Here is a 25096-nt window from a genome sequence, read left to right on the forward strand (position 1 = left end):
GATTCTGATCATCTGGACCTCTGCAGACCCTGCCCTAACTCACTAAGGCCTGTTTACCCATTGTCTCTGTGCACATTAACTAGTCTTGCCTCCCAGGCGAGCACCACTTGATCTTAAATTTATTTTCAAATCTCATCATGATCCTGCCCCTCCTGCTTCTTCAATTTCCTCTGGTTGGGTTTCTGTGCTTCTTGAATTCTGGCCTCCTCTTCGTTCCTGAATTACCCACCATTGTTCTTGTGCTTTCTGATTTTCTGTGGGAAATGCTTGTCAAGACCTCTCCCCTTCCTCCCTTCCCTAATTTAAGATGGTCTTTTTAAAGCCTTTTGTTTCTTAACCAATTTTTATTATTTATCTGCTCTCATATTTCCTTCTATGAATCAGTATAAATTTTTTTCTTAACTATCCTGTGGATGTGTCTTGGTCATTCTTGCCATGTGTTGGTTGCATGTAAATTATGGGTACTGGTGTTGTTTTTTGTTTTACAAGAACAGGAGCATGTCACAAGGCCTCAAGTTTGCTCTAGCATTCAGTGAGGTCATATCTGATCTTTGATCTAGCCCCATGTTCCATATCCCTTTGGTTAATAAAATCTATCAGTATTAGAAATAAAATTAACAATTAGCATTGTGGAAGGGAATTCCAAATTTCTGCTATCCTTTTGTATGCAAATGTTTCCTAATTCAAATGGAAGGCCTTGGTCTAATATTTAGGCCATGATTTCTAGTCATAGATATCCCAGCCAGCAGAAGATCTTTCGCAAACAGTTACCTTTCTGCAAGTCTTTGTGTGAAGCTAGCTTGGTTTAATTGTTGATCCATTAATTCTTTCTACTGCTACTTGCTCTTAACAGGTAGAAAGTTTGAAACAGAAGCATTGGTCTGTTCCAGGCGAAAAGTTGGATAAGCTTTAAAAAATTTACAGAAGTTTGTTTTGTGAGAAGTAATTTTGTGGGATTAATTTTATTTTAAAACTAATTATCTTCATGGAGAATGCTAGTTAAAGACCATGGTATATTCCCTCAGCTTTACGTGAAATAATACACTTCAAAATCAGTTGGATCTTTATTAGAATTATGTTCCAGTTAAATGCCTTTAAGGTTTTGGTGTACAAAATGAAAAGTAATTAAATTATAATTCACTACTGTATTTTGGGTAGTCATCTGAAGTAAATATTGCCTGAAGTTTTGTTCAGGATAAGAATCCTTTGCTGGTGGTACTTGTTAACAACAGTAGCATTATATAATGTGGATTGGAATGTGGTTAGAGCAGAGAATAAAGTTTGCTATTCATTCCAGCACACTCACCCAATTGAAATCTTACTGAATCCTAAATAAGCTGAGAAGCAATGGTCCCCTCCTCCATCAATATAGCCAGGCTTCATAAGCCCCACAAGTTTTGCCTTGTTTGATGGAATTCTTCTCTGTGGCTCCAGTGAGGGTTGGGTTCTTCTGAAATATTTTACTGCTGAAGTCTTCTATTTTTAACTGCTTTGAATAGATTACTGATTAAAATATATAATGAAGACTGGAGCTCAAAAAGGTTTTGTATGCCAGTTTTTAAATCCTTTCACTCGACTAATGCTTTGAGCCAGCATTTTAAGAAACACCACCATTTCTTTTTATTCCTGCCTTCCTCGTGTCCTTTCATGATAATGTGTATATGTTGTCTTCCTTTTCATTATCTTAGGTGTCTAGATAAATATCTGTATGGTTCTTTAAAATCGAGGACAATTGGAAATAGCCAGGGTTCTTCTAAAACATGATTCTGAGGATTTCACTTGCATTCTATTCACTGGTTGCTGATGCACCTTGAGATATTGATTGGTGAATTATCAAACAAAAGTACAAAGCTTATCTTAAGGCAGTCAGCCAGTTTTTTTTTAAATCGCATTGGAGAACAGAATATTTGATGTGGAATAAAAGGACTGGGTGAACTGAGATTAAAGCAAGGGGACAGAAAGTGAATGCTAGCAAAAGCTACATTGGCCTTGTGATGATCCAGAGGTTGATGCAAGTTTTTTTAATATCTCACTATTAAACTCTTGAAGGAATAGAATAGGTTAATTTTCAATACCAGAGAGGTAGGAACAATCTTGACCAGGCACACCATTGGAAGATATATCAACTGAAATGGGTAATGCCTGACCTGATGAGTTTATTTCAAAGCATTCAAAACTAATGTCACACAGTACAATGTCTTGAAATGGGATCCACATGCTGTGGTATTGGTTTTGGAGGAGTGTTGGATTTATGGACATTCAGCTCCTGAATTTTCATATTTTATTGCATACATGATTGTTGGAAGTACGTATCAGGTGCTGTCATAAGTAATGGTGAGCAATATTAGCCCCTTTATATTTCCACAGCAAAATTTGGGCCCTTTGCGCATTTTTTCCACTCCTTGTCACTAACTACTGTTTTCTCTTTGGAAATGATTCATTGAACATACTTTAAACAAGCAATTGAACTGTGTTTACGTAACTTATTTATGAAGTCAAATCAGATTATGCATACATGTAATGTGTGGCCTTTTTTGAGCAATGGCATTATGAGTAAAAAAGTGAGGTTGGGTGCTTCTGAAATATTTTAATGTTGAAGTCTTCAATTGTTAACTGCTTTGAATGGATTGTTTGAAATAAATAGTTTGAATATAGATGCTCTGTTTATCTCACCAAATTCTATTCCTATGAATTCATGGCTAAAGAATTTAAGCAATTATTGAGGAAGCAGCTGGTTCATATTCATAAAACATGCTGTTCCTCAATTACAGAAATAGTATTTGTCTGATGTTTCATTTAAATAGTAATCAGATTTTTCCATAAAATGCATTTGAGATGAGCAAATGAACACGATGATTAGTGAAACTTGCAATTTCATAATTGGTTTAATTCTAATTGTTTATACAAAATGACATCGTTCTTTTTAAAATGATGTGAAGTCAGTGGATATTTTGAGATTTTTTGTGCTGTCAGAAACAGAAAATAACTCTGCATGTTTATTATATGGAAAATTTAAAGAACACCCAGCTACCACCACTTTCTTTGGCACTGGACATTAATGAATTGTATTGCTTGTATTTCTAAAGTAATTATGGCTTTGGTAGTGACTGTCTGGCATGGGTGAAGGTCTTACAAATAAAACCCAATGTTTGCAAATTTATCACCTTTTGCCTTCATCCACCATAATCTCATTTTAGCAGGTTATTCGAGTAATATTTTGTTCTGATGATAGTCTTTGTTTTTTGTTCTAATGCAAATCCTAATTATTTAAACAGAATATTCCTGCACAGTGCCCAGTGAATAGTAATTCAAAATGCTAAATGCAATTGTTATTTCATTTTCTGTAGTACATTTCTTCAAAGTTAACTGGCAACATTACCATGTAGGTCACAGGAAATTGACTCTTAAGGTGAAGTATGTTGAAATAAAATGAACATGTTATATTTTGTACAAGGTTTGTGGGAGAAAATCAAGATTCAGTTTTAGATTTTTGCCATAATTGCCACAGTGAAAGGGTGCATAGTCAGAACTGGTAACTTAAAAGCGAGGCCTGATCGATGAAGGCAAGCATGCCAAACTCTTCACCACCCTGTCCAGCTGCGTTGCCACTTTCAGGGAACTATGTACTTGTACCCCTGGATCTCTCTGTTCTATAGCACTCTCTGGGGCCTTGCCATTTACTATGCAAGTCCTGCCTTGCTTTAATTTCCCCACATGCAACAGTTTGCACTTGACAGAATTAAATTCCATCTGCCATTTTTGGTCCACTTCCCCATTTGCTCTAGATCCTTTTGTAAGCTTGGATAACCTTCTTCACTGTCCACTGTACCACCGAATTTGATGTCATCCGCAAGCTTACCATCCATGCCACCTACATTCTCATCCAGATCGTTAATATAGATGATAAACAACAGGGGACACAGTACGGATCCCTGCAGTACACCATTGTTCATAGGCCTCCAATCTGAACAACAATCCTCCATGCCACACTATGACTCCTACCACCAGGCCAATGTTGTATCCAATTTGCTAGCTCACCCTGGATCTCATGTGGTCTAACCTTCCGGTCAACCTACCATGCAGGACCTTGTCAAAGGCCTTGCTAAAGTCCATGTAGACGATACTCTCTGACCCTCATCAATCCACTTGGTCACATCTTCAAAAAAAAACTCATTCAAATTTGTGAGACACAAAGCCATGCTGACTATCCCTAATCAGCCCTTGTCCTTCCAGAGGAAGGTAAATCCTGTTTCTCAGAATTCCTCCCAATAAGTTTCCCACCTCTGATGTTATGCTCACTGGCCTGTAGTTCCCTAGCTTGTCCTGACAGCCCACCCTAAATAAAGGCACAACATCAGGCACCCTGAAGTCTTCTGGTACCTCACCCGTGGGTAATGATGATTAAAAAACATCTCTGCCAAGGCCCCAGCAATTTCTTCCCTACCTTCCTACAATGTCCCAGGATACATTTGGTTAGAGATTTATCCACCTTTATGTGCTTTAGGAGTGTCAGCACCTCTTTTGTAAGGTGGATATGTTTAAAGACATCGCTATTATCTTCCCTGAACTTCCTAGCTTCCGTGACCTTCTCCACCGTAAATACAGAAGAGAAATATTCATTTAAGACCTTGCCTATCTCCTGTGTCTCCACACATAATTGACCACATTATTCCTTAAGGGGACCTATTATCTCACTGGTTACCCCTTTGCTTTTAAAATACTTATAGAATCTTTTAGGATTCTCCTTTACCTTATCTGCCAAAGCTTACCTTGTCCCCTTTTTGCCCTCCTGATTTCCTTCTTAAGTGTACTCCTACAAGGGATTTGCTTGATTCCAGCTGCCTGTACCTAACATATGCCTCCTTTTTCCTGACCAGAGCCTCAATATCCCTCATCAACCATGGGTTCCTTAATGCTGCCAGCCTTGCTCTTCACTCTAACAGGAACATGCTGACCCTGAACTGTCTCTATCTCACTTTTAAAAGCCTTCCACTTGTCAGATATCCCTTTACCTGCAAACAGCCTTTCCCAATCAACCTTTCCAAGTTCCTGTCTAATGCCTTCAAAATTAGCTTTGTCCCAATTTAGAACTTTAACTTATGCACCATCTCTGTTTTTCCATAACTATTTTAAAACTAATAGAATTATGGTCACTGGTCCCAAAGCACTCCCCCACTTTGAGTGTGAAATGGTCAGCTGTCAGCATGTTTCTTTAGGATTTGTGATTGGAAGGTCACATTTGAGCTAGGACTGGATTATCAAATTGAAATTAGCTTCCTTGCAGTTGTGGCCAGGGGATCCGCTTAAAGTAGATTTAAAACTGATTCAATGGGCTTAGTGGGAGCATGGACTGCAGCTTGCTTCATGGAAATTCTGGGCCATAATTTGCAATATCAGATAGATCTGAATATTTATAACTTCTTAGCTTGACAGTTGTGTGAGAGTAAAAGTACTGTGGCTTAGAAATTGCTTCATTGTTTTAACACCAAAAAAGTGGCCATGTTGTGGACCTCTCCCTAGTGTAAGAGTCACATAAAGAATGAGAACTGCAATAACAAGGTAATTAGAACATCATTTTTGTGATTCCTGATGTGCTGAAACTGATATTGTAAAATTCGGCTCTGAGTTCTCTATTGATGTGTATTAAGTTCTCTCAGCTGTCACTATATAACTCGCCAGGTATACTCCTTCAAACTGCTGTTAAAGGGATGTACCAGAATACAGCAACATTCTTCTAACTGGGGACTGTTGCTGTTGAATGAATGGATAGGCAGTGATGGAATGTGTGCAGGGGAGCGCTCCTAGGGGTTTACTGGGGACTGGATAGGATGATGAAGAACATTGCCCTTGGAAGGCATGTCCTTTGCAATCTTCCTGGGCGGCAGCCAGGCACTCAAGGCAGGAGTTGCCAGGGAACTGTCCGTATGTGTCTGCACAGTGCCGTGCCTGCTTTTGTCTGTTCCTGTTGGCTGAAGGAAAAGTAAATGAATTCTACCCCCTCCCCAACCTAGTGAATGGCAAGTAAAAACTCTTGTTTTTTTTAGATCTCCGACTTTCACTTCAATTGAAGTTTACATGTTGTACTACTTCTGATGTCATGTGGGCCAATTGGAAAAAATATGCTAGAAAGAATAAAAATGCTGTCAAAAACAAAATAGGAAACAGATTTTCTGACTGGCACCAAGTCACCTAGCTATCATATGATCTATAAATCAAAATTCTTGTTTTTTTATATATCTGTAATACCAGTTGTTTCAAATTTACATGTGTATCAATCTACTGGTTGGTTGCTTTTTTTATTGTCATGTATACTGAAATATAATGAAAAGCCTTTGTTTGCATGCCATCCAGACAGATCATTTCATACATAAGTACATCCGTAGTAAAAAGGAATACAGAATAAAGTGCTACAATTACAGAGAACATGCAGTGCAGGAAGACAAAAAGTGCAAGGGCCACAATGATGTAGATTGGGAGATCAAGAATTCATCTTTTAGTGTCCTTGAACCTGATGGTACATGCTATCAAGCTTTTGTATCTTCTGCCCAATGCGGGAGGAGAAAAGAGCAAATGGCCAGGGTGGGAGGGATCCTTGATTATGTTGGCTGCTTTCCTGAGGCAGTGGGAAGTGTAGACAGTCCATGGAGGTTTGCGTGATGGACTGAGCTGCATTCACAACTCTTCAATTTCTTGCTGTCTTGGGAAGAGCAGTTGCTGTACCAAGCTGTGATGTATCTGGATAGGATACTTTCTATGGTGCATCTGTAAAAATTCTTGAGAGTCATCAGGGACATGTAACATTCATTACATTGTAGAAATTTGACTGAGAAAAAATTCAAGCTGTACTGTCATGCTGCCCATTCCATAATGGTCAGAACATAATGACAAAATTCTTTCTTTGACTGCCAGCTCTTTCCCCCCACCCACCTTTCCACCTTCTTCCTGTCACTAGTCCTGCAATCTTATAGGGAAAGAGGCAAAATTTCCATTGCAGTTAAATTTTATTAAGTCTTAATGCCAGTTATAACATTTTGAATAGATAATGTCATTAATAAACATATTTTCAGGATAAGGAATGAACAACTGAGGAAGGGTTTCTTGATAACTGATGTTGAAGTTCATATCTGATGGTATGTTGGTTATATTGTAACTGATCATTTGGAATAGAGCATGCCATAAAGCAGAGGATACTCATGTCTTCACACAATGCCATGCTAATAAATATGCTGTGATCAATAATTGTTAGAAATCTTTAAAATCCTGGTGTGGGTAAATAACTGTTTCAAGTTGGTGAGAGTCATTGAATTGTAGAATCTGTACATCACAAAAGGAGTTAATTTGACCATCCAAGTCAGTGCTGACTTTTGAGAGCAACCCACGTAGTCTCATTTATGGGCTTTTTCCCACATTGTATTTCTTGTCCTTCAGGTTTTTAGCTTGCTCCTTTCGGAAAGTCAGTGCTGAATATGCCATTCTTTCAGATAGTGAATTCCAGATCACAGCAAATTGCTGTATAAGCATGTGTTTTTTTTCTTGTGGATACTTTTGCCAGTTACCTGAAATCTGTGTCCTCTAGTTCTCGAACCTTCCATCAAAGAAAATAACTTTTTCCTTTACTCATGTCATTCTTCATCATTATCATACTGAAGTTTGATGCTTTTTGCATACAAGATCCATTGTGCACAATTTGTGTCTTAATATCAAACAAGAAGATGATCACTAGCCAATTTTGACTATACCTGGAGTTGTTGAACAATATCACTGTATTTTGATCTATTGAATCTTTTCTGCAGTAATTACAATTTATAAATTGTAAAACAAGAAAATAATAATGTGAGGAAAAAGGGAAAAGCCCTGATCTCACACAAAAACTCTAACATATTACTGCGCATCCCAGCAATTTGTAGAATTTACATCAAGATAAAGATGAACTCGCCTTTCATGGAGGAATATTGAATTCCCTGCAGAATGCAAGGTTGAAGTGAATCTTATGAATGGAACTGAAATGTGCAAGTTAATGGCAATCTCTCATTGCATGGTTCAAGGGAAGACTAAGTGGACCCTTTGAATGAAATGGGGTCAGAAAACAGGGTTATTTAGTTAAAGATGCAAAAACAGAACCGGTCCCCCATTTTTAAAAAATACCACAAACATTCTATACTTATGTGGAAGGTACAATTACAGTTTGATATGTTTATGAAGTATGTTTCCATGTGTAAGAATTTTCAAAAACGGGACAATAGTTAGTAAGGTTATGTGCGGGTAAAATTTCCTAACAGCCAATCCCTCATTGTATTGGGAATGGGTAATTGAGATTAATTCAAATTCTTCAGATCAAGCAGGATTTAAAAGATGGAATATGATGTTAAGTTTTGCATATTATTGAAACAGATAATGGATGTATTACTTTGGAATGTTTAGGAACAACAGCAGATCTGTGAAACAATTTTCTCAGTTCTACCAGGCTTGGCCTGACAAACATAAGCTAATTACCAACCAATTGGCAAAGCTATATTCCTAGTTACATTCTTCATTTTGGGTATAATTGTCCTGTAGTTGCTTCCATGGCGTAGCCTTTAAACTCAAGTGGCTAAGTCAATAAAAAACAGCCAAGAAAATAATCCCCCAGAGTAAAATAGCTTTTGAGAATAATAGCACACAAGTAGGGATTGGATCAAAGCCAGAGGAGATCCTTCAGAATTGCTGGATATTTTAGCTATGGTATGGCACTGGAATTATGCATGGTTATCTGGTTTGGCTGTACTAGTATATTTTTGCAGACTTATTGTCTCCTTCTGGGATTTTTTTTCCAATCCCTCATTCTGCTTAAAATGCAGTTGTACAGTCCACTTTTGGTTACAGTGAGCTATCCACAACTTCTTACAGATTGCCCTCCAAAGACTAAAACTGTTTATCGGATCTAGTGCAAATACACACTAAAGTTTTTGTGCATTTAACAAACTTGTGTCATTTTTGAATTTGATTTCTGTGATGCGTATGATATCATAGTCTTTCTTTCTAACCAGTCTCCCATTTTATTCTTAAAATAGGCTGTACATTAATATTTCTGAGCTCCTTAATTTCAATTTATCTGTTAATTTAAATTAAAAATGAAGAAAAATGGCGAATAAAATTTAAGCCAGGCAAGAGTGAGGTAATGCATCTGGGGAAGTGCAACAAGGCAAGAGAATGTACAGTAAAGGGAAGGATGTTGATAGTGTGGAGTTATATCCACAGATCCTTGCAGGACAGGCCAATAGAGGGGTTAAGATCCATCTGAGTGATTTTTTTTTATTAGTGAAGCTTTGAATAAAAGAACAGGGAGCTTATCCTGGAACTCTATACAACAGTAGTTAGACCACTGCTCAAGTACTGAGTACAGTTAAATATATTTATACAGGAGAGGATGCTGTATTTAGAAGAAGGATTTTATTGCTGGACTATCTTTAAAGCAAATCCTGACGTTGAATTAACAGGAATAGACTGTATAGAATCTCTGTACTTTCCTAATTTTTTTGACTAATATGCCTGTTATTTCTGTAATTAGTCATTACAACTGCACAAAGCTGTAGATCAGAATGAATTGGTGCAGTGATGCAAGACTTTGGGCTTAAGCTACGTGGCAAGCAGAAGATTTCAATTTTATAGCACAAAAGCAAAATACTGCATATGCTGGTAATCTGAACTAAAAACAGTAGATGCTCGAAATACTCCACGTCAGACAGTCTGGACAGTGAAACAGAGTTAACATATTGGGTTAATGGTCTTTTATCAGAAGAGGAAAATGTTACAGATAACAGGTTTTATGTTGCAGAAAATTAATAATAAAATGTTCACCACATAGTGTGCAGTTTTGGTTGCCATGCCATAGGAAGGATGTGTTTGCACTGGAGGGTGCAGAGTAGGTTCTCCAGGATGTTACCTGGGATCGAACATTTCAGCAATTTGGGAAGACTGGACAAGCAAAGCCTCTTGCATGCCTTTTTAACCATCTTATTGACCTTTTTTATTACCTAATAGTGACCTATGGACGTAACCCTGAGATCCTTCTGTTCCTCTACACCACTCATTATCTTTATATTTAATGTAATTCCCTTGTTTGCACTCCCCACCCCCACCCCTTCAATACATTACCTCACACTCTTTTGTATTAAATTCCATTAGCCTCTTTTCTGACTAACTGACCAGACCTGCAGCCTAAAACTTTTCTTCTCATTGTCAGCCATGTGGCCTTTTTTTAATATATCATCTGCAAACTCCCCTACGTTTTGGTCTAAATCACGGAACATAGAACAGTGCAGCACAGGAACAGGCCCTTCAGCCCCATCTGCCTCACAAGGTTCGTATCCCTCTATTCCCTACCTCTTCATGTGCCTGTCCAAATACCTCTTAAATTCTACATTTGTATCTGCTTCCACCACCTCCTCTGTAAATCTCCTTTAAACTTTTCCCTTCTCACCTTAAAGCTATGTCCCCTAGTATTTGACATTTTCACCCTCGGTGGGGGGAGGGGGGGGTTGCTCTGACTATCTACCTTATCTATTCCTCTCATAATTTTATATACTTCTTTCAGGTCTATCAGGTCACCCCTCAGCTTCTGATGCTCCAGAGAAAACCATCCAAGTTTGTCCAACCTCTCCTTACAGCTAATACTCCCTAATCCAGGAAATATGCTGGTGAACTTTTTCTGCACCCTCTCCAAAGTCGCCACATCCTTCCTCTAATGGGATGAACAGAAGTCAGTGCAGTACTCCACATGCAGCCTAACCAGAGTTTTATACAGTTATGTGAGTTCCCTACTTTTATACTTACTTCCCTTCATTGGTCGGTGTGTTATGCCTTATACCTTCTTTACCACCCTATCTATTTGTGTTGCCACCTTCAGGGAGCTAACGACCCCAAAATCCCTCCTGTCCTAAGGGTCCTGCCACTTACTGTATACTTTCCTCTTGCATTTAACCTCGCAAAGTGTAACAGCTCACACTTGTCTGGATTAACTCAACCTGCCATTTCTCTGCCTACTTTTCCAACTGGTCTATATCCTGCTTAATCCTTTGACAACTTTCCTCACTATCCACAACTCCACCAGTTCTTGCGTCATCTGCAAATATACCAATCAGCCCACCTACATTTCATCCAAATCATTCATTTACATCACAAACAACTATCTACACTCTATATCACCCTGGATGCACCAAACAAATTCTGCCCCATCTAAGCCTGTAGCACTAAGGGAGCCCGAGTCAATATTACTACAGCTATCCTGTTGCTTTTACATCTGTCCATAAACTACCAATATCATCTCTTTATCTCCCACTGGTTATTGGGGGACACAAATACATTTTACAAAAAGCAAGGGAGCAAGCATTTAGCTCTGTGCCCCCCCCCCCCCCCCACCCTGATAATGGCCTCCTCGTTGCCATTGCTTCCTGCTGCCTGCCATAGGGCTGGACTTGGATCCAATTTGTCACTCTTTTGACACCTTTCATTCAAAGGGCTTTAACTGTCTTGATTAGTTTGCAGTATGGGACATTGTCAAAAACCTTGCTACAGTCCAGGTTGATGACATCAAATGGACTGCCCTGATTGGCTCTCCTTGTTTACTCCTCGAAGAATTCTATCAACTTATTTGGATATGGCATTCCCTGACAAGTTTGTATTGACTATCCCTGTTTAACTGTACCTTTCTAAATGGAAGTTTGTACTGCCCCTAGAATGGATTCCAATAATAAACCTACTGGCCTTTCGTTTTTTGATTTATCTCTTCTTGCATTTTAAACAACAATACAATATTGGCAGTCCTCTGGTACCACTCCTATAGTCAGAGTAAGTCTTGATTATAACCAGTGGATCTACAACAGATCCAATCTCAGTGCAGACTGGTGTCAAGCAAGGCTGTGCATGGCCCTACATTGATGTCGTCTTAGTGTTGCGCCTCTCCTTCAACCAGGTTCCTGATGGAGAGGAGTTAGTCTGGAGGACCATTGGGGAAACCATTTAAAATATGTTGCCTGTACTCCAGAACCAAGGTCACACCAACTTCAGACATTGAGTTGCAGCATACCGATGATCTTTTGCATATGCACACATTCAGAGGCCAAGCTCCAAGCCATTATTGATGGAGACATAAAAGATTACTGAGTAAACAGGAAATGATTCAAAGTGTTTCTGAAAGCTACCTTGGAAAAATTATATCATCCTCACCAACTCATGGAATTCCCTGGTCCATGACCACTCGAAATAATGAAGGAGCATTCCAGATGGTGCTGAGATCCTGAAGTCCCTGGTGTATACAGAGGCCCACCCTAAGCATTGGAAGAGTGCACCACCTCCCAAACTACTCTGCCCTGCAAAGCATACCTTGCTCCAGTAGCGACAGTGTCTGTGAGTTCCACATTGGCCTCAACAAACCACCAAAGAACATACTGAACTGAGTGAAAGCAAGACATACTCAAAAATATTTTTTATATATTTAATCCTTTGGGATCACTGGAAGCAGTTGTGAATTTTTGTGTGCACCTTTTGGGGTCAGGGGGAGGGAGGAAGAACCTATTTTGGTGCAGTTGTATTGTTCACAGTGAAAGATATTTCAGCTTGGGAATGAGCAACACCAGTGTGGTAAAACTGGAGGCTTAATAAGGGTATGTCAGCATTTAATCCTCTTCACGTACCAAGCACACATTTTGGAATTTGCAAGTTGATTGCAACAGGTGCATGGATTTAAAGTGCAAGCAAGCTGAATGGCTGTTACTGAACTCTGACAGGCCTTGCAGAGTTACAACTGTATGTGCTGAGATGTTTCATTAAAATAAAGACTTGAACTAATAGTTTCATGCCATCAATGTGCCATAAAACACTTTACAGCTAATGATGCCATTTTTAAGTGTCGTCATTGTAACTTAACAGCCAATTCACACATAATTATATCCCATGAATGCATACATGATAATAGCCAGGTAAAGCTGGGTGTTTAGAGGAAAGATATTCTTTGGGGCGAATTCCTCAGATTTTCAAAAATACACTTGCGACCTTTTAATGTCAAACTGAGAGGAAAAAGAGCACTTTGATTTGATTTTAAAAAAACAAAAAGTGCAGATGCTGGAAATCTGAAATAAAAACAGAGAATACTGGAAGCACTCAGCAGGTCAGGTAGCATTTGTGGAAATAGACACAAAATTAATGCTTCAGTTCCAAGACCCCAGGTTGGGAGGGATGGCTAGAACAAAGGGAAAATCTCTGATGGCGTGACACCACATGGTTTAATGTGGCATTTAGAATGAAATGACTGTGTCTGTATTATTTGTGCTCATACCAAGGCTGTGGGACATGTACAGAAGGTTAGTCTGTACTAATGGAGAGAAAAAACTGAGCCAAAATTACAGATTGATGACTGCAGAAATAGCCAGTTCTGATAAAGACGGACAGAAAGAGTGGGTGACCTAAAGCTGGCGAATTTGAATCTGGAAGGTTGCAACATAACCAGATGAAAGATCGGCTGCTTTTCCTCAATTTCATTGGGCCTCACTCTAACAGTAGGTTTCTCTGCTGTAGAGAAGACCACATTTAAACACCAAATTCAGTAAACTAGATTGAACGAAGTGCAATTGAACCACTGCTTCACTTGGAAAGACTGTCTGGGTCCCAGGATGTGAGAAGGGAAGAGGTGAAATGGTGGGTGTAGTTGCATGGGAATCTACCATAAGAAGAGGAGTGATTGGTGAGGATGGAAAAGTGAACCACAGTCACAAAGAAAGTGATCCCTTCAAATACTGAAAGGGAAGAGGAGGGAAAATGGGCCTGGTGGTGGAATGTTGATGGAGCTGGTGGAAATTCTATTAATGACTTGGATGAGGGGGTAGAAGGGTGGGTTGGCAAGTTTGCAGACAACACAAAGGTTGGTGGTGGTGTGGATAGTGTGGAGGATTGTTGAAGATTGCAGAGGGATATTGATAGGATGCAGAGCTGGGCTGAAAAGTGGCAGATGGAGTTCAATCTGGAGAAGTGTGAGGTGGTGCACTTTGGAAGGACGAACTCCAAGGCAGAGTACAAAGTTAATGGCAGGATTCTGGGTAGTGTGGAGGAGCAGAGGGATCTGGGGGTCCATATCCACAGATCCCTGAAAGTTGCCTCACAGGTGGATAGGGTAGTTAAGAAAGCTTATGGGGTGTTAGCATTCATAAGTCGAGGGATCGCATTTAAGAGCCGCAAGGTAATGATGCAGCTCTATAAAACTCTGGTTAGACCACACTTGGAGTACTGTGTCCAGTTCTGGTCGCCTCATTGTAGGAAGGATGTGGAAGCATTGGAAAGGGTGCAGAGGAGATTTACCAGGATGCTGCCTGGTTTAGGTAGTATGCATTACGAGGAGAGACCAAAGGAGCTACGGCTTTGTTCTTTGCAGAGAAGGAGGATGAGAGGAGACATGATAAAGGTGTACAAAATATTAAGGGGAATAGATAGAGTGGACAGCCAGCACCTCTTTCCCAGGGCACCAATGCTCAATACAAGAAGGCAAGGCTTTAAAGCAATGGGTAGGAAGTTCAAGGGAGATATCAGAGGAAGGTTTTTTACCCAGAGAGTGGTTGGGGCATGGAATGCGCTGCCTGGGGCGGTGGTGGAGGCAGGTACGTTGGTTAAATTCAAGAGATTACTAGATAGGCATATGGAGGAATTTAAAATAGAGGGATATGTGGGAGGAAGGGGTTAGATAGTCTTAGGTGAGGTTTAAAGGTTGGCACAACATTGTGGGCCAAAGGGCCTGTATTGTGCTGTACTGTTCAATGGTTCTATAAATTGTAAAGGAGCAACCAAAAACAAATTGTTACTTACTTGCTGCCCATCAGCAATGCATCATCAGTTAGAATAAGTACACTGATGACACCTCCACCTCGCCACCATCTGACTTGACCCCTCCACTCACTTTAATTTGTCGACCTGCTTTATTGAAGTATAATAGTAGAAATTTTGGTACTCTCAAAGCCATGGTCTTTGGTCTCCATCACAAATTCTGTTACCCAGCTGCTGACCCATTGCTCTTCCAATCTATTGTGTAACATGGAATCATAGACTGTTTACAACCTTGATGACATATCTGACCCAAGATTAATTTAAGACTATGCATCCACATCATCTCTAAGGCCTCGTATTTGCATCTCTATAAAGTCACCTTGATTGCTCCACCTCGGTCAGCTGCTGCCGAAATGCTCATTCATGCCATTGTTGGCCTTCCAATGAGGCTCATCCACTCATGCATCAGCAAAGGAACTGGTGCAAGGTTCCACAAACAACAATGAAATAAGTGACGATGAGATCATTGACTTGGGGATAAATATTGGCCAAGAAACCAGAGCACGTCCCAACTCTTTTGGTAGAGTGCCCTGGGATCTTTGACATTCAGCCAAGAGACCACTCGCATTTTGATTTAATATCACTTGGGAAAGATGACACCTCCAACAGTGTAACAATGCTGTCTCAGCATAGCAATAAATTGGCAGCCATATCTGCTTAAATCTCTGAGAATACCAGTAAGCCAAGACTGGCACTTCTAGCAGAGAAAAGACTCAGTCAAACATTTTCAAAGCCCAGGTTCTTGACCTTGTCATAAGTAACTAGATAATGCTCTAATCCAAACTGCAAAATCAGCAATACGAATGGATAATCCTGGCCCCAGGATTGTTTATGAAGTTTGAACTCAATCTAAGCTAGGAGGAACTATAATTAAAGCATCACTCAACAACATCAGATAACCATTTGCAAATTTAAATTTGGCATTTTCTCAAATCAATGCTGAGGAGCAATGGGATTTTTCTTCTCCCTGCCCTCCACAGAAAGCCAAAATAAGAATAAGGTTCAAACTTCTCTGGCACAAAATGAAATATCACAGGTCACAGGATAGTTCAAAAGCGTATTGACACTCCATTTGCTGAGCTGCAGTGCAGAGGCAGATTTTAAAACTGATTTTTTTAAAATATGTAATTTTATGGGTATATATATAGATCCTTGTGCTGTTCATGCCAAACCAAAGCACAAGGAATTTTACAGCAACTGGGAAAGGAAGTAGGAGATTGTAACCAGATGCAATTTGAACTTTTAAAATCTTTAAGCAAGTAATGGAGAGGATAATGCTCAGGAGGGAACTCCAGATGCTCTGGCCCAATAAGTAAGTGCACCAGAACTTCATTTATAGTCAAAAACTGCACAGGAGAGTCTTAAGGATGACAATGTCATGAAACTTTCTTCAGCGGTCATTAAAGGTCATCAATTCATCAGTACTAAGCTATTTTCCCAGCTATCTTCTCTTTACAAAAGGCTGGACAAATCTTGTCCAGTTAACTTATTCTGCAATCAGTGTACACTCGTTAACACGGTGGAAGGTGTTGTTAACGGTACCATCAAATGGCAGCTCATTGATGTCTAGTTTGGGCTTCACCAAGACATCTCAGCTCTGAACCTCATCACAGGTCCAAACACAGAAGGAAAAGAATGGTTCCCCTTAACATCGAGGCAGTTGTAGCATTAAGGAGCCCCGGTATAGGTGTTGTCAATGGACGTCAAGAGGCAAACTATTGGAGCCATGCCTGTATACAGGTCAGCAATGATCCCTGCCCTCCAGTGAGTGTCAGAGATGAGGGTATCTCATTGTACGCACTTCAAAATGCCAGAGATGTACCACTAGTGTGGCGTCTGCAAAGTCTTCCCTCCAAATCCACTGATTGGATAGGCAAACCAATGTCAGTATCCCTTTCCCGTTGGCAACATCCTCTGATCGCATTCAGTCAGTGGGCCATAACATCTGTGTACATGATGGTAGATTCGCAAAGCTATCATTCTACTCTGAGCTCTGTCATGGTAAGCTTGACTCCAGATGGATAATGAAGATGTTTCTTATAAAACACCTTCAAAAAATGTAACGCCAGGAATCCCAGATCCAAAACAGTTTAAAGTCATGAAGAAGCATATCATAAGGTATTAAGCACTTTGAATCTCTCTGGAAGCACACGGAGATCAAGGCTAAGCTCAAGAAATATAGAAGAATCTAATCATTCCCTTTGAAGCTCCAGCTCATTGGTCATCTCAGATCTCAGAGAACTGTAATGGAAACAAAGCACCTTGACCCTGTGGAATTACCAAATAAGAAGAACTAAACACAGATTTACTGATGCATTTCCTTATATTACAGTGATGCCCAAATGTAATTTCAGCCCTAGTTTCCTGGGCAATTAAGATTAACAAAAAAAAAAGTTGTTGAAAGCAGAACTGGCAGATGATAGCATTCCACATATTTCTGATCGTTGAGCCTCTGTGTTCCTTTGTTATTACTGCTGTTACATTGGTGATATGGAAGTTGCAGTTGCTGTGTTGGCTGAGGATATGGTGGATATTGACAACCCACAGAGTATTCCATATAACGTTTTACGTTGAAGTCTCTCAGGTTTTCCGGTGTGGCTCCAGAGTTGCACATCCTGAATTCTTGAAATTCTGTATGGAACTATTGCATGGCAATACACACTGTGCTAGGCAAATTTTGACTGCTATATATCAGTTTGCATACAGCACCAGGGATGTTTACTTCAGATTAGTGCTCAGATAGGACAATCCTGCCGTAGTATAATTTGATATAACAATACACTAACCTTCTACCCATTTGGACATCTCCTTTGCCCACAGCTATCTTAACTATAAATCCTTCCACCCTGCTTCCTGTAAGGACTCCATTTCATTCTCCCATTCCTGTCTCTGTGGCATCTGCTCTGAGAGACTTTCCACATGGGTGCCTCTGAGATGTCATCCTTTTCCCTGAACTGTGGCTTCTCCTTTGCTATAACAGAACCCTTGACTGCATCCACCACCAGACACACCTTCCCCTTATGGACCGTTCTTTCATGACTCCCTGGTCCGCTCTTCCATCGCCACCAACTCATGGTATTTCCCCATTTAACTGCAGGAGATGCAACATCTGTTCTCTTAAGCCAACTCATCTCGTCATCCAAAGATACAAATGGTCATTCAGGTGAAGTGGAGATTCACCTGCACTTCTACCAAGCTAGTATATTGCATCTAGTGCCTATAATGTGGTCTCGTTGATATTGGAGAAGTGAAATATAGATGGGATGATTGCTTTATGAAATGCGTTCATTTATTTGAAAGGGTGACTGACCATATTGTTTTATTTCTCTTTTATGCTCCCACTCTGTACTGATCTAAAGAAGCCCAATATAAGCTTGAGGAACAGCACTTCATCTTCTATCTGGGAAAGCTGCAGCCTTCAGGGCTTGATATTGTTTTCAACTTTTGAGATAACTAGCTTTAACCTGTCTGTAATATTAACTCATTTTTTTCCCTCTCTACAGACTTGCTGGGAATTTCCTGCTTTCCTTCTATCAGAGATAATTTTTTTTTATCCCATCAATCCTTCCTCCAATCTCTCTGCAATTTAAGCCTAACTTGTTTTTCCTGTCATGTCTTTGATCTACAGTCTCTTCTCTGATCTGAAATGTTAACTCTTTGCAAACTCCCACTTAGGCTAATGCTTCTCTTTCCACGGATGCTTCTCAACCTCCTGAGAGTTTCCAGCATTTTCTGTGTTTATTTTTCTTTTGTTCTTTCCTCCACCCCCTCTTTCTAAACTCTTCCTTTTATCTAACCTTTTTGAGAGGCTAAGGGAGAAATGCTGATATGTGAAGGTCGCACCATCTGATAGGAAAAGATAGGTGGTCTAACAGGTCTATTTTGGTATGTTGAAAGGGGCTCTGGAAGGAATGTAGGTTGTTCTGAAGCAAGTTGAAAATTAATTAGTAAAGGCAATAGCATTGAAGCAAAGTGCACAAGGTTGAAAATGCCTACCAGTATTGTGAGAAATTGAAAATTGGATAAAATTGTTAAGTACCAAGGCATTATTTCTCAGAAATATTATTCTCTCTAATTAATATCTTGCAATATTGTCTCGGAGGATTTTTGGGACCAGCACGTTACGGGGATTTGTATCTATAAATTGGGTTGAGGGTCTGTAGTATGCTTGTTTTAGTATAGTTGAATTGAAGAGCATTACACTTTATGAAAGCAATTCTTAAAATAACATACGAAAGACTTTTCAAGTCCCAGGTCTCTTAAAATAGTAAGTGGCTTTGGATAAGTTGCTTAAGTATAAATACAGGAAAACCTTTGAGTAATGCCAACCTGTGGAATGTGTTGAGAGGATTGTCAAGGCGGTCATGCTTAATTTCAATCTGTGTATGTGACCTGCATACATAATTAGCTGTAAGCAGCCAAAGTTACTGAACACAAGTGAGAATACAGTAAAAGATTTGAAAAACTATTCAATTAGTCGATTGAATAACTGCACGCTGAATGTTATGCATATAGATGGAATCAGAAGAGGAAATTGATGGCAGGTATATCAGTTGCAATATGCAAATTGTGGTGAAACAATAAAAGAAAAACCATAAGAAATGGCAACAGGAACATAAGAACGTTTCCCTACTATGCAAAAATTTATCTTACTGTGTCTTAAATATATTTAATGAGGTAGCCTCCACTACTTCCCTGGGCAGAGAATTCCACGGATCCACTACTCTCTGGGAAAAGCAGTTTCTCCTCATCTCTGTCTTAAATATACTCCCCCGAATCTTGAGGCTATGTCCCCTAGTTCCACTCTTTCTGCCTTTATCTTATCTATCCCTTTCATAATTTTACATGTTTCTATAAGATCCCCTCTCATTCTTCTGAATTCCAGCGAGTATAGTCCCAGAAGACTCAATCTCTCCTCATAGGCTAACCCCCTCATATCCAGAATAGGCCATTCAGGCCCTTGCTTGCTCCACCATACAATAGAATCATGGCTGATCAGTCCATTGAGAGCCAGGAATAGAAGTGAACTTATCAAGGGCAGACTCAGAGACAGCTGGCATCCACTTGAAAGAGAACCCCTCAACCATAATACTGTCCTCAATGAAAACCATTCAGTCCAGTCTTGTCACCAATTCTGACTGACAAGAAGTCAAAATGATGACATATCAGATAAAACACAAGGCCTTGGGAGCAAATAGATTCCTGCTTAAGTTCCAAAACTTGGTGGTGGTCAAAAAGAAACTCATACGCATTGATATCTGGCAGGAGGAAGATATTAAAGAGGAATTCAGCAGTATAATTATGATCATCTTCAAGAAAGGAGAAATCTGATTCTGGTAACTACAGAGAGGTCTCCCTACTGTCTGCCACAGAAAATATCATCACCTGCATCATCTTCAATGCTTCCTCCCAGCAGAAGAGCTGCTCCCTGAACTGCAGTATGGATTCTGACAATCTAGAGGTACAGTTGACATGATCTTCAGCACATGATACCTCCAAGACAAGTGCAGGGCACTTTGCCTTTTTCGACCTCATTAGCATTTGACTATCAATTAAGAGCAACCATGGAGTACACTCCTCAGATTTGGCTCCCAGCAGAAATTGACCTGAGTTTTGTATTTTTTTCATGATGACATGCAAGCTGTGAGCCTAACCAAGGGATCCACAACAGAACCAATCTCAGCAAAGACTGACGTGAAGCATGGATGCATCTTTACCCCATCACTTTTCTTAATCCTCCTCGTCGCAAGTCTGCACCTCACCACTGGAATGGAACTAACCTACAAAACTAATGGATTGCCCCCATTGCAGAACCAAGGTTACCCCAACCTCAGTGGTTAACTGCAATATATAGACAACGTTTGCATTTGCATGCATTCAGAGTCTGAATTCCAACTTGCCATCAATTTGATGACAACTCTACCACCCCAAAGGCATGGGAGAGATATCACAATTCTGATCCAACAAAGTCCTCTGGCAAAATAAGTGAGCCCACATCAGTGTACTCTCCCAGCCCAACGTCCACAGCATTTGAAGCTAAATAAGACGCAGTCAGCTCAGCTAGGTAGGCCGACTCATTTCACATGCACACTCTAGACTCCTGAACCAGACACACTATTCTGAGCTCTTTTATGGAAAGAGATTATCAAGTGAACAGAGGAAATGATTCAAGGAGGTCTCCAAAGCTGCTTAGAAAGAAGCAACATTCCCACTGACTCCTGGGAATCCCTGCCTTGTGACCAAATTGTAGAAGGAACATTCAGGTCAGCACGGAAAGCCTCAAGTTCATGGTGTCAGGAAGCCCAGCCTCTACAGTGGAAGGAGTGCATCACCCAACAAAAACTACCTCTTCAAGCACTTCCTGCCGCATCTATGGTCAGGTTTGCATGTCCCATAATGGTCTTAGGTGGTCTCATCAGTTACCTCAGTACCCACAGAACTAGAGTGAAAGCAAGTTGCCTTCAGTCCTGATGACCTGCGAATGAAGAAGACAATGATTTGCTTCACGTATATTACTGCACAAGCCAATCTTGACTATGTGCACAAGGCAAAATGATAGATCAAAAAGATTAATTGAGAGGTTATATTGTGCCATTTGATTAATGTACTGTACATAATATATTGAATTTGGGTTAATACTTGACAGAAGATCAGTAAGAAGTAGATTTCTGTTAACAGGCAAAATGTTCTTTTATTCAGTGATAAACGTTTAGAATAATCTACCAAGCATGCTAATTAGAGGGAAGGACATTGTAATATTCATGTTGCAAGGAGACGATATGATGGAAGCTTTAATGAGTCTTAATGGGTCAAATTTTTCCTGACTTGATTCTTTTCTTATGAATTTGCAAGCAACAGTTTTACTATTCCTCCATACTGTCCCCGAGGAAAGAAGTAATCTGACAATAAATTGTTTCCTTATTAATTTCTTGGTACTTGTCATTTTTGCAAATTTGTAATGTACTGATTTGCATCTGCCTTTTTAGAATTCAGTAACTGGAGGAAACAGTTATACGGACAAAGGAACAAAGTGCCTGGTGTTGATCGGGACTTGGAGTACTATAACCAAAGAAAGGATGATGCAGTAAATGAGGTAATCTTGTGGTAATTAATTATTTTTGTTGTTGATTTATTTCATTTTTTTTACAGCTGCTATACCTTCCACAGATATTAATGAGAAAAAAATTAATATAACCAGAAAAGAGGGCGCCTCCAAGGTGCTTGCGTTTTTGCTTCCTCTGAGGTTACATTGAAAACTCTCTGATTAGGCAGTTGTAATCTCTGGAGGGTGCAACATCACCTTGTTTGTCTTGCAGCTTTGTATGTTAAAAGCAGTAGATGAAGCATTAGTCTTAATTTTTCCTGGTTAGAACGATGTTTTGAAATTTCTGTTAAGTGTCTTGGAATTACATCTGTTTATGGCTTTGAATGAAAATATTTCTTTAGGTTTCCATTATTACCTGATGAATGATTAACTAAAAAGGTTCATTTCATGGCCTTCTATTTTGGTTTTTGCTGGTTGAAGAGTTGCCAGCAGCCCTCTTGTATCACATCCAAGTGCTAAGCTTTCATGCATATTATTTTAGCTAATGAATGGCCAACTCTGCCGGTATCCTCATCGATATCTACATATGCATTTTACGTGGGGAGGAACCAGCGTACACACAGCAGCCTGCTGTCTCGGCTTCCTTTCCTCTAGGAATTTATAACCTCTAATGGACAATACAACGTTAGTGATGTAATTCAGCATAGATTGATCCCAAACTACGTAATCTATTGAACAACCTTTAATGGAGCTTCAGTGCTATCACCACTGGGAATTAATTAATAGATTAATTTTCCTCTTGTTATGATTTTCCTTTTTAGATCAGTAAAGCAACAGTTTCAAACAATAACTTAAGAAATGGCAATATTGCTCACCAAATTTACATTTGAGATTTAGAGTCTTCAATTGATTTCTTGCTTGGATACCATAAGGGTCCTTAGAAGAAATACAAAAAGAGTTTCTAGCTTTTTAAGTTTCTTACTTAATGAGCTACCAGGCTCAATTGTGTAGCTTTGGGAAGTGGAAGTAGAAAGAGAAAATAAAACTGCCCCCTTTTCTGTTTTGAAGATAGTCTGTTTATGCATTTTGCTATAGGGAACCGTTGTACATGCTGAGATATATGACATTGTCAGGATATTTCATTTTCAGTGCACCTTGTTCTGTTCTTTTCCTAGTCTCCACTAACCCCCCTCCTCCCCTCCCCCAAGCCCCGGTGTCCCTCTTTCCCCCCTTCCCCACCAAGCCTCCCTCTTCTTTTCCCTCTCCCAACCTCCTCCTCTCGTTCCCCCTTCCCCCAAGCCTACCAGCTTCTCAGGACCCATACTGCCCACCTCCTCTCTCCAACCCACCCTCATCTCTCTTGTTATTTTGCCTCTTCCCCCACTGCCCACCTCTCTCCATCCACCCACCTCTCTCAAGGTCGCTCTCTGTCAGTTAAGGCGCAAAAGTAATTAATTAGAATGGCACCAAGAATAAGAGATTCAGCTGTGTGAAGAGATGGAAAAGCTGTGCTGGTTCTCCTAAAATAGAGAAAATTGGATAGGAGTCTTCAAAATGATGAAGAGTTTTAATGTTGTAATTGAGGAGAATTTGTTTTCAGTGACAGAAGCAATGTAGCCATATTTAAGGTGATTAGCAAAAAACACAGCTAACATGAGCAAATTTATTTTATAGAATGGGTTGTGTTCCACTGTCCAAAATGGAAGCGGATTCAGCAGTTTTATATGTAAAGGAATTAAATTTTTGAAGGACCTAGGACTTTGGGGAAAGGACAGGAGAATGGAATAAATTGCACATCCACTAAAGAGATGGCACAGGCAGAGTGGGCAGAATGGCTTGCTTCAGTGCTGGTTAATTTTGCAGTTGTTATTAAATCACCAAGCCATTCCACAGCAAGCTAAAAGCAAACTGAGCATCTCTACTGAAAATAAATTGACACTTTTCTTCTTCAGCAGAGAACGTTGTATTTTTTTTCTATTTCTGGTTCTATTGACTTGAATTTTCCACATTTGTGGTTCTTGGCACATCCTTTGCTGGGAGGAAATTCCACATGCCACATAGATCCACGGCGACTTTGCTCAATGTGGTCAATGTCACTGAATTTTTTAAATAAGCTGACTGTCGATGGACTTCTATGGTGTGTGAAATACATATGTATTTTCTTAAAAAAATCATTAAAAAGCATTGTATCTCATATTTATTTTTCTGAATACTCCAACAATCAGACTCAAGAGATTTGGCTCCATGTTTCTAAAGCACAAACATTGGGAAATATCTTTTCCTGTCAAAACATTAGAATATATTTGGCACAATGTATTTGCCAAAGAAATTCCTGATGTAATGGGATTATTGGTTTGATATTGTCCTGGCATAAATCCAGTGAAAAATAATGCCAAGCCATAGGTCTTTAAGTACAAAGGGAAGCCATTCAGCCCATCAAGTCTGCCCAATCCTGCAAAAAAGATGATTTAATTTAGTCCCATGCCGTGGATTTTGTTCAATAGCCCTGGAGGTCATTTCTCCTTTTTGAATTACCTGATGATGATTAATAAGGAATCTAATTTCTCTATTTTAGGTAATGCATTCCAGTTCTTAATCTGCGAAGACATTTCTCCTGCTTTTCCTCCATTTGTTAATCTCTTTTTATGAACCAATGTACAACTATTCCTTTGGCACATCTCTCAAATCTAAACAGGACTGATAGATAATGCTTCTGAACTTAATTTACCTCCACTTTGGCATCCCACTGCAGCATGGTTACCTTGCATTTGATCATGTCATGGAAATAACTGGTCATTTAATAAATGTAAAAGTGTATCCTCAATGGTGCATTGCCTCCCTCGTGCACAATAAAGGATGTTAGTGGATGTGGATCATTCTATGAGGTAAAGGGGAAGAAACAACAGCAAGTAATGATGCATGTTAGACCCAGTGTTTGAACTGGAAACAGGCATGGGTCCTACAGCCAGAGTTTAAGGAGCAGGAAACAACATTTAAGAACAGAATCTCTGATTGTTGCCAGGGCCACGTGGTTATGAATACAAGGGTAGGTGAATGATTGACTGCAGGAATTCTGCAGGAGGGAGGAATTGAGATTCTTGGAGGAGAAGGTACCTGTACAAACAGTTCTTGAAATGCACTAGAAATTGAAAGCAGAAAGGATAATGAAACATGTGAGATATTGTGGCGAGAGTAATGTGCTGA

General features: G+C 39.7%; 1 protein-coding gene across 1 annotated transcript in view; it reads left to right on the plus strand.

The window, feature by feature from the left end:
• Positions 1–25096, plus strand: part of b4galnt3b (beta-1,4-N-acetyl-galactosaminyl transferase 3b) — a 117736-nt gene that overhangs the window by 18410 nt on the left and 74230 nt on the right. Inside the window, 1 exon segment of the mRNA XM_052030002.1 lies at positions 21834–21940. Within this exon segment, the coding sequence (XP_051885962.1) occupies positions 21834–21940 (107 nt within the window).

Source organism: Pristis pectinata, chromosome 15, assembly GCF_009764475.1.
Source record: "Pristis pectinata isolate sPriPec2 chromosome 15, sPriPec2.1.pri, whole genome shotgun sequence".
In the NCBI taxonomy this organism is placed as follows: domain Eukaryota; kingdom Metazoa; phylum Chordata; class Chondrichthyes; order Rhinopristiformes; family Pristidae; genus Pristis; species Pristis pectinata.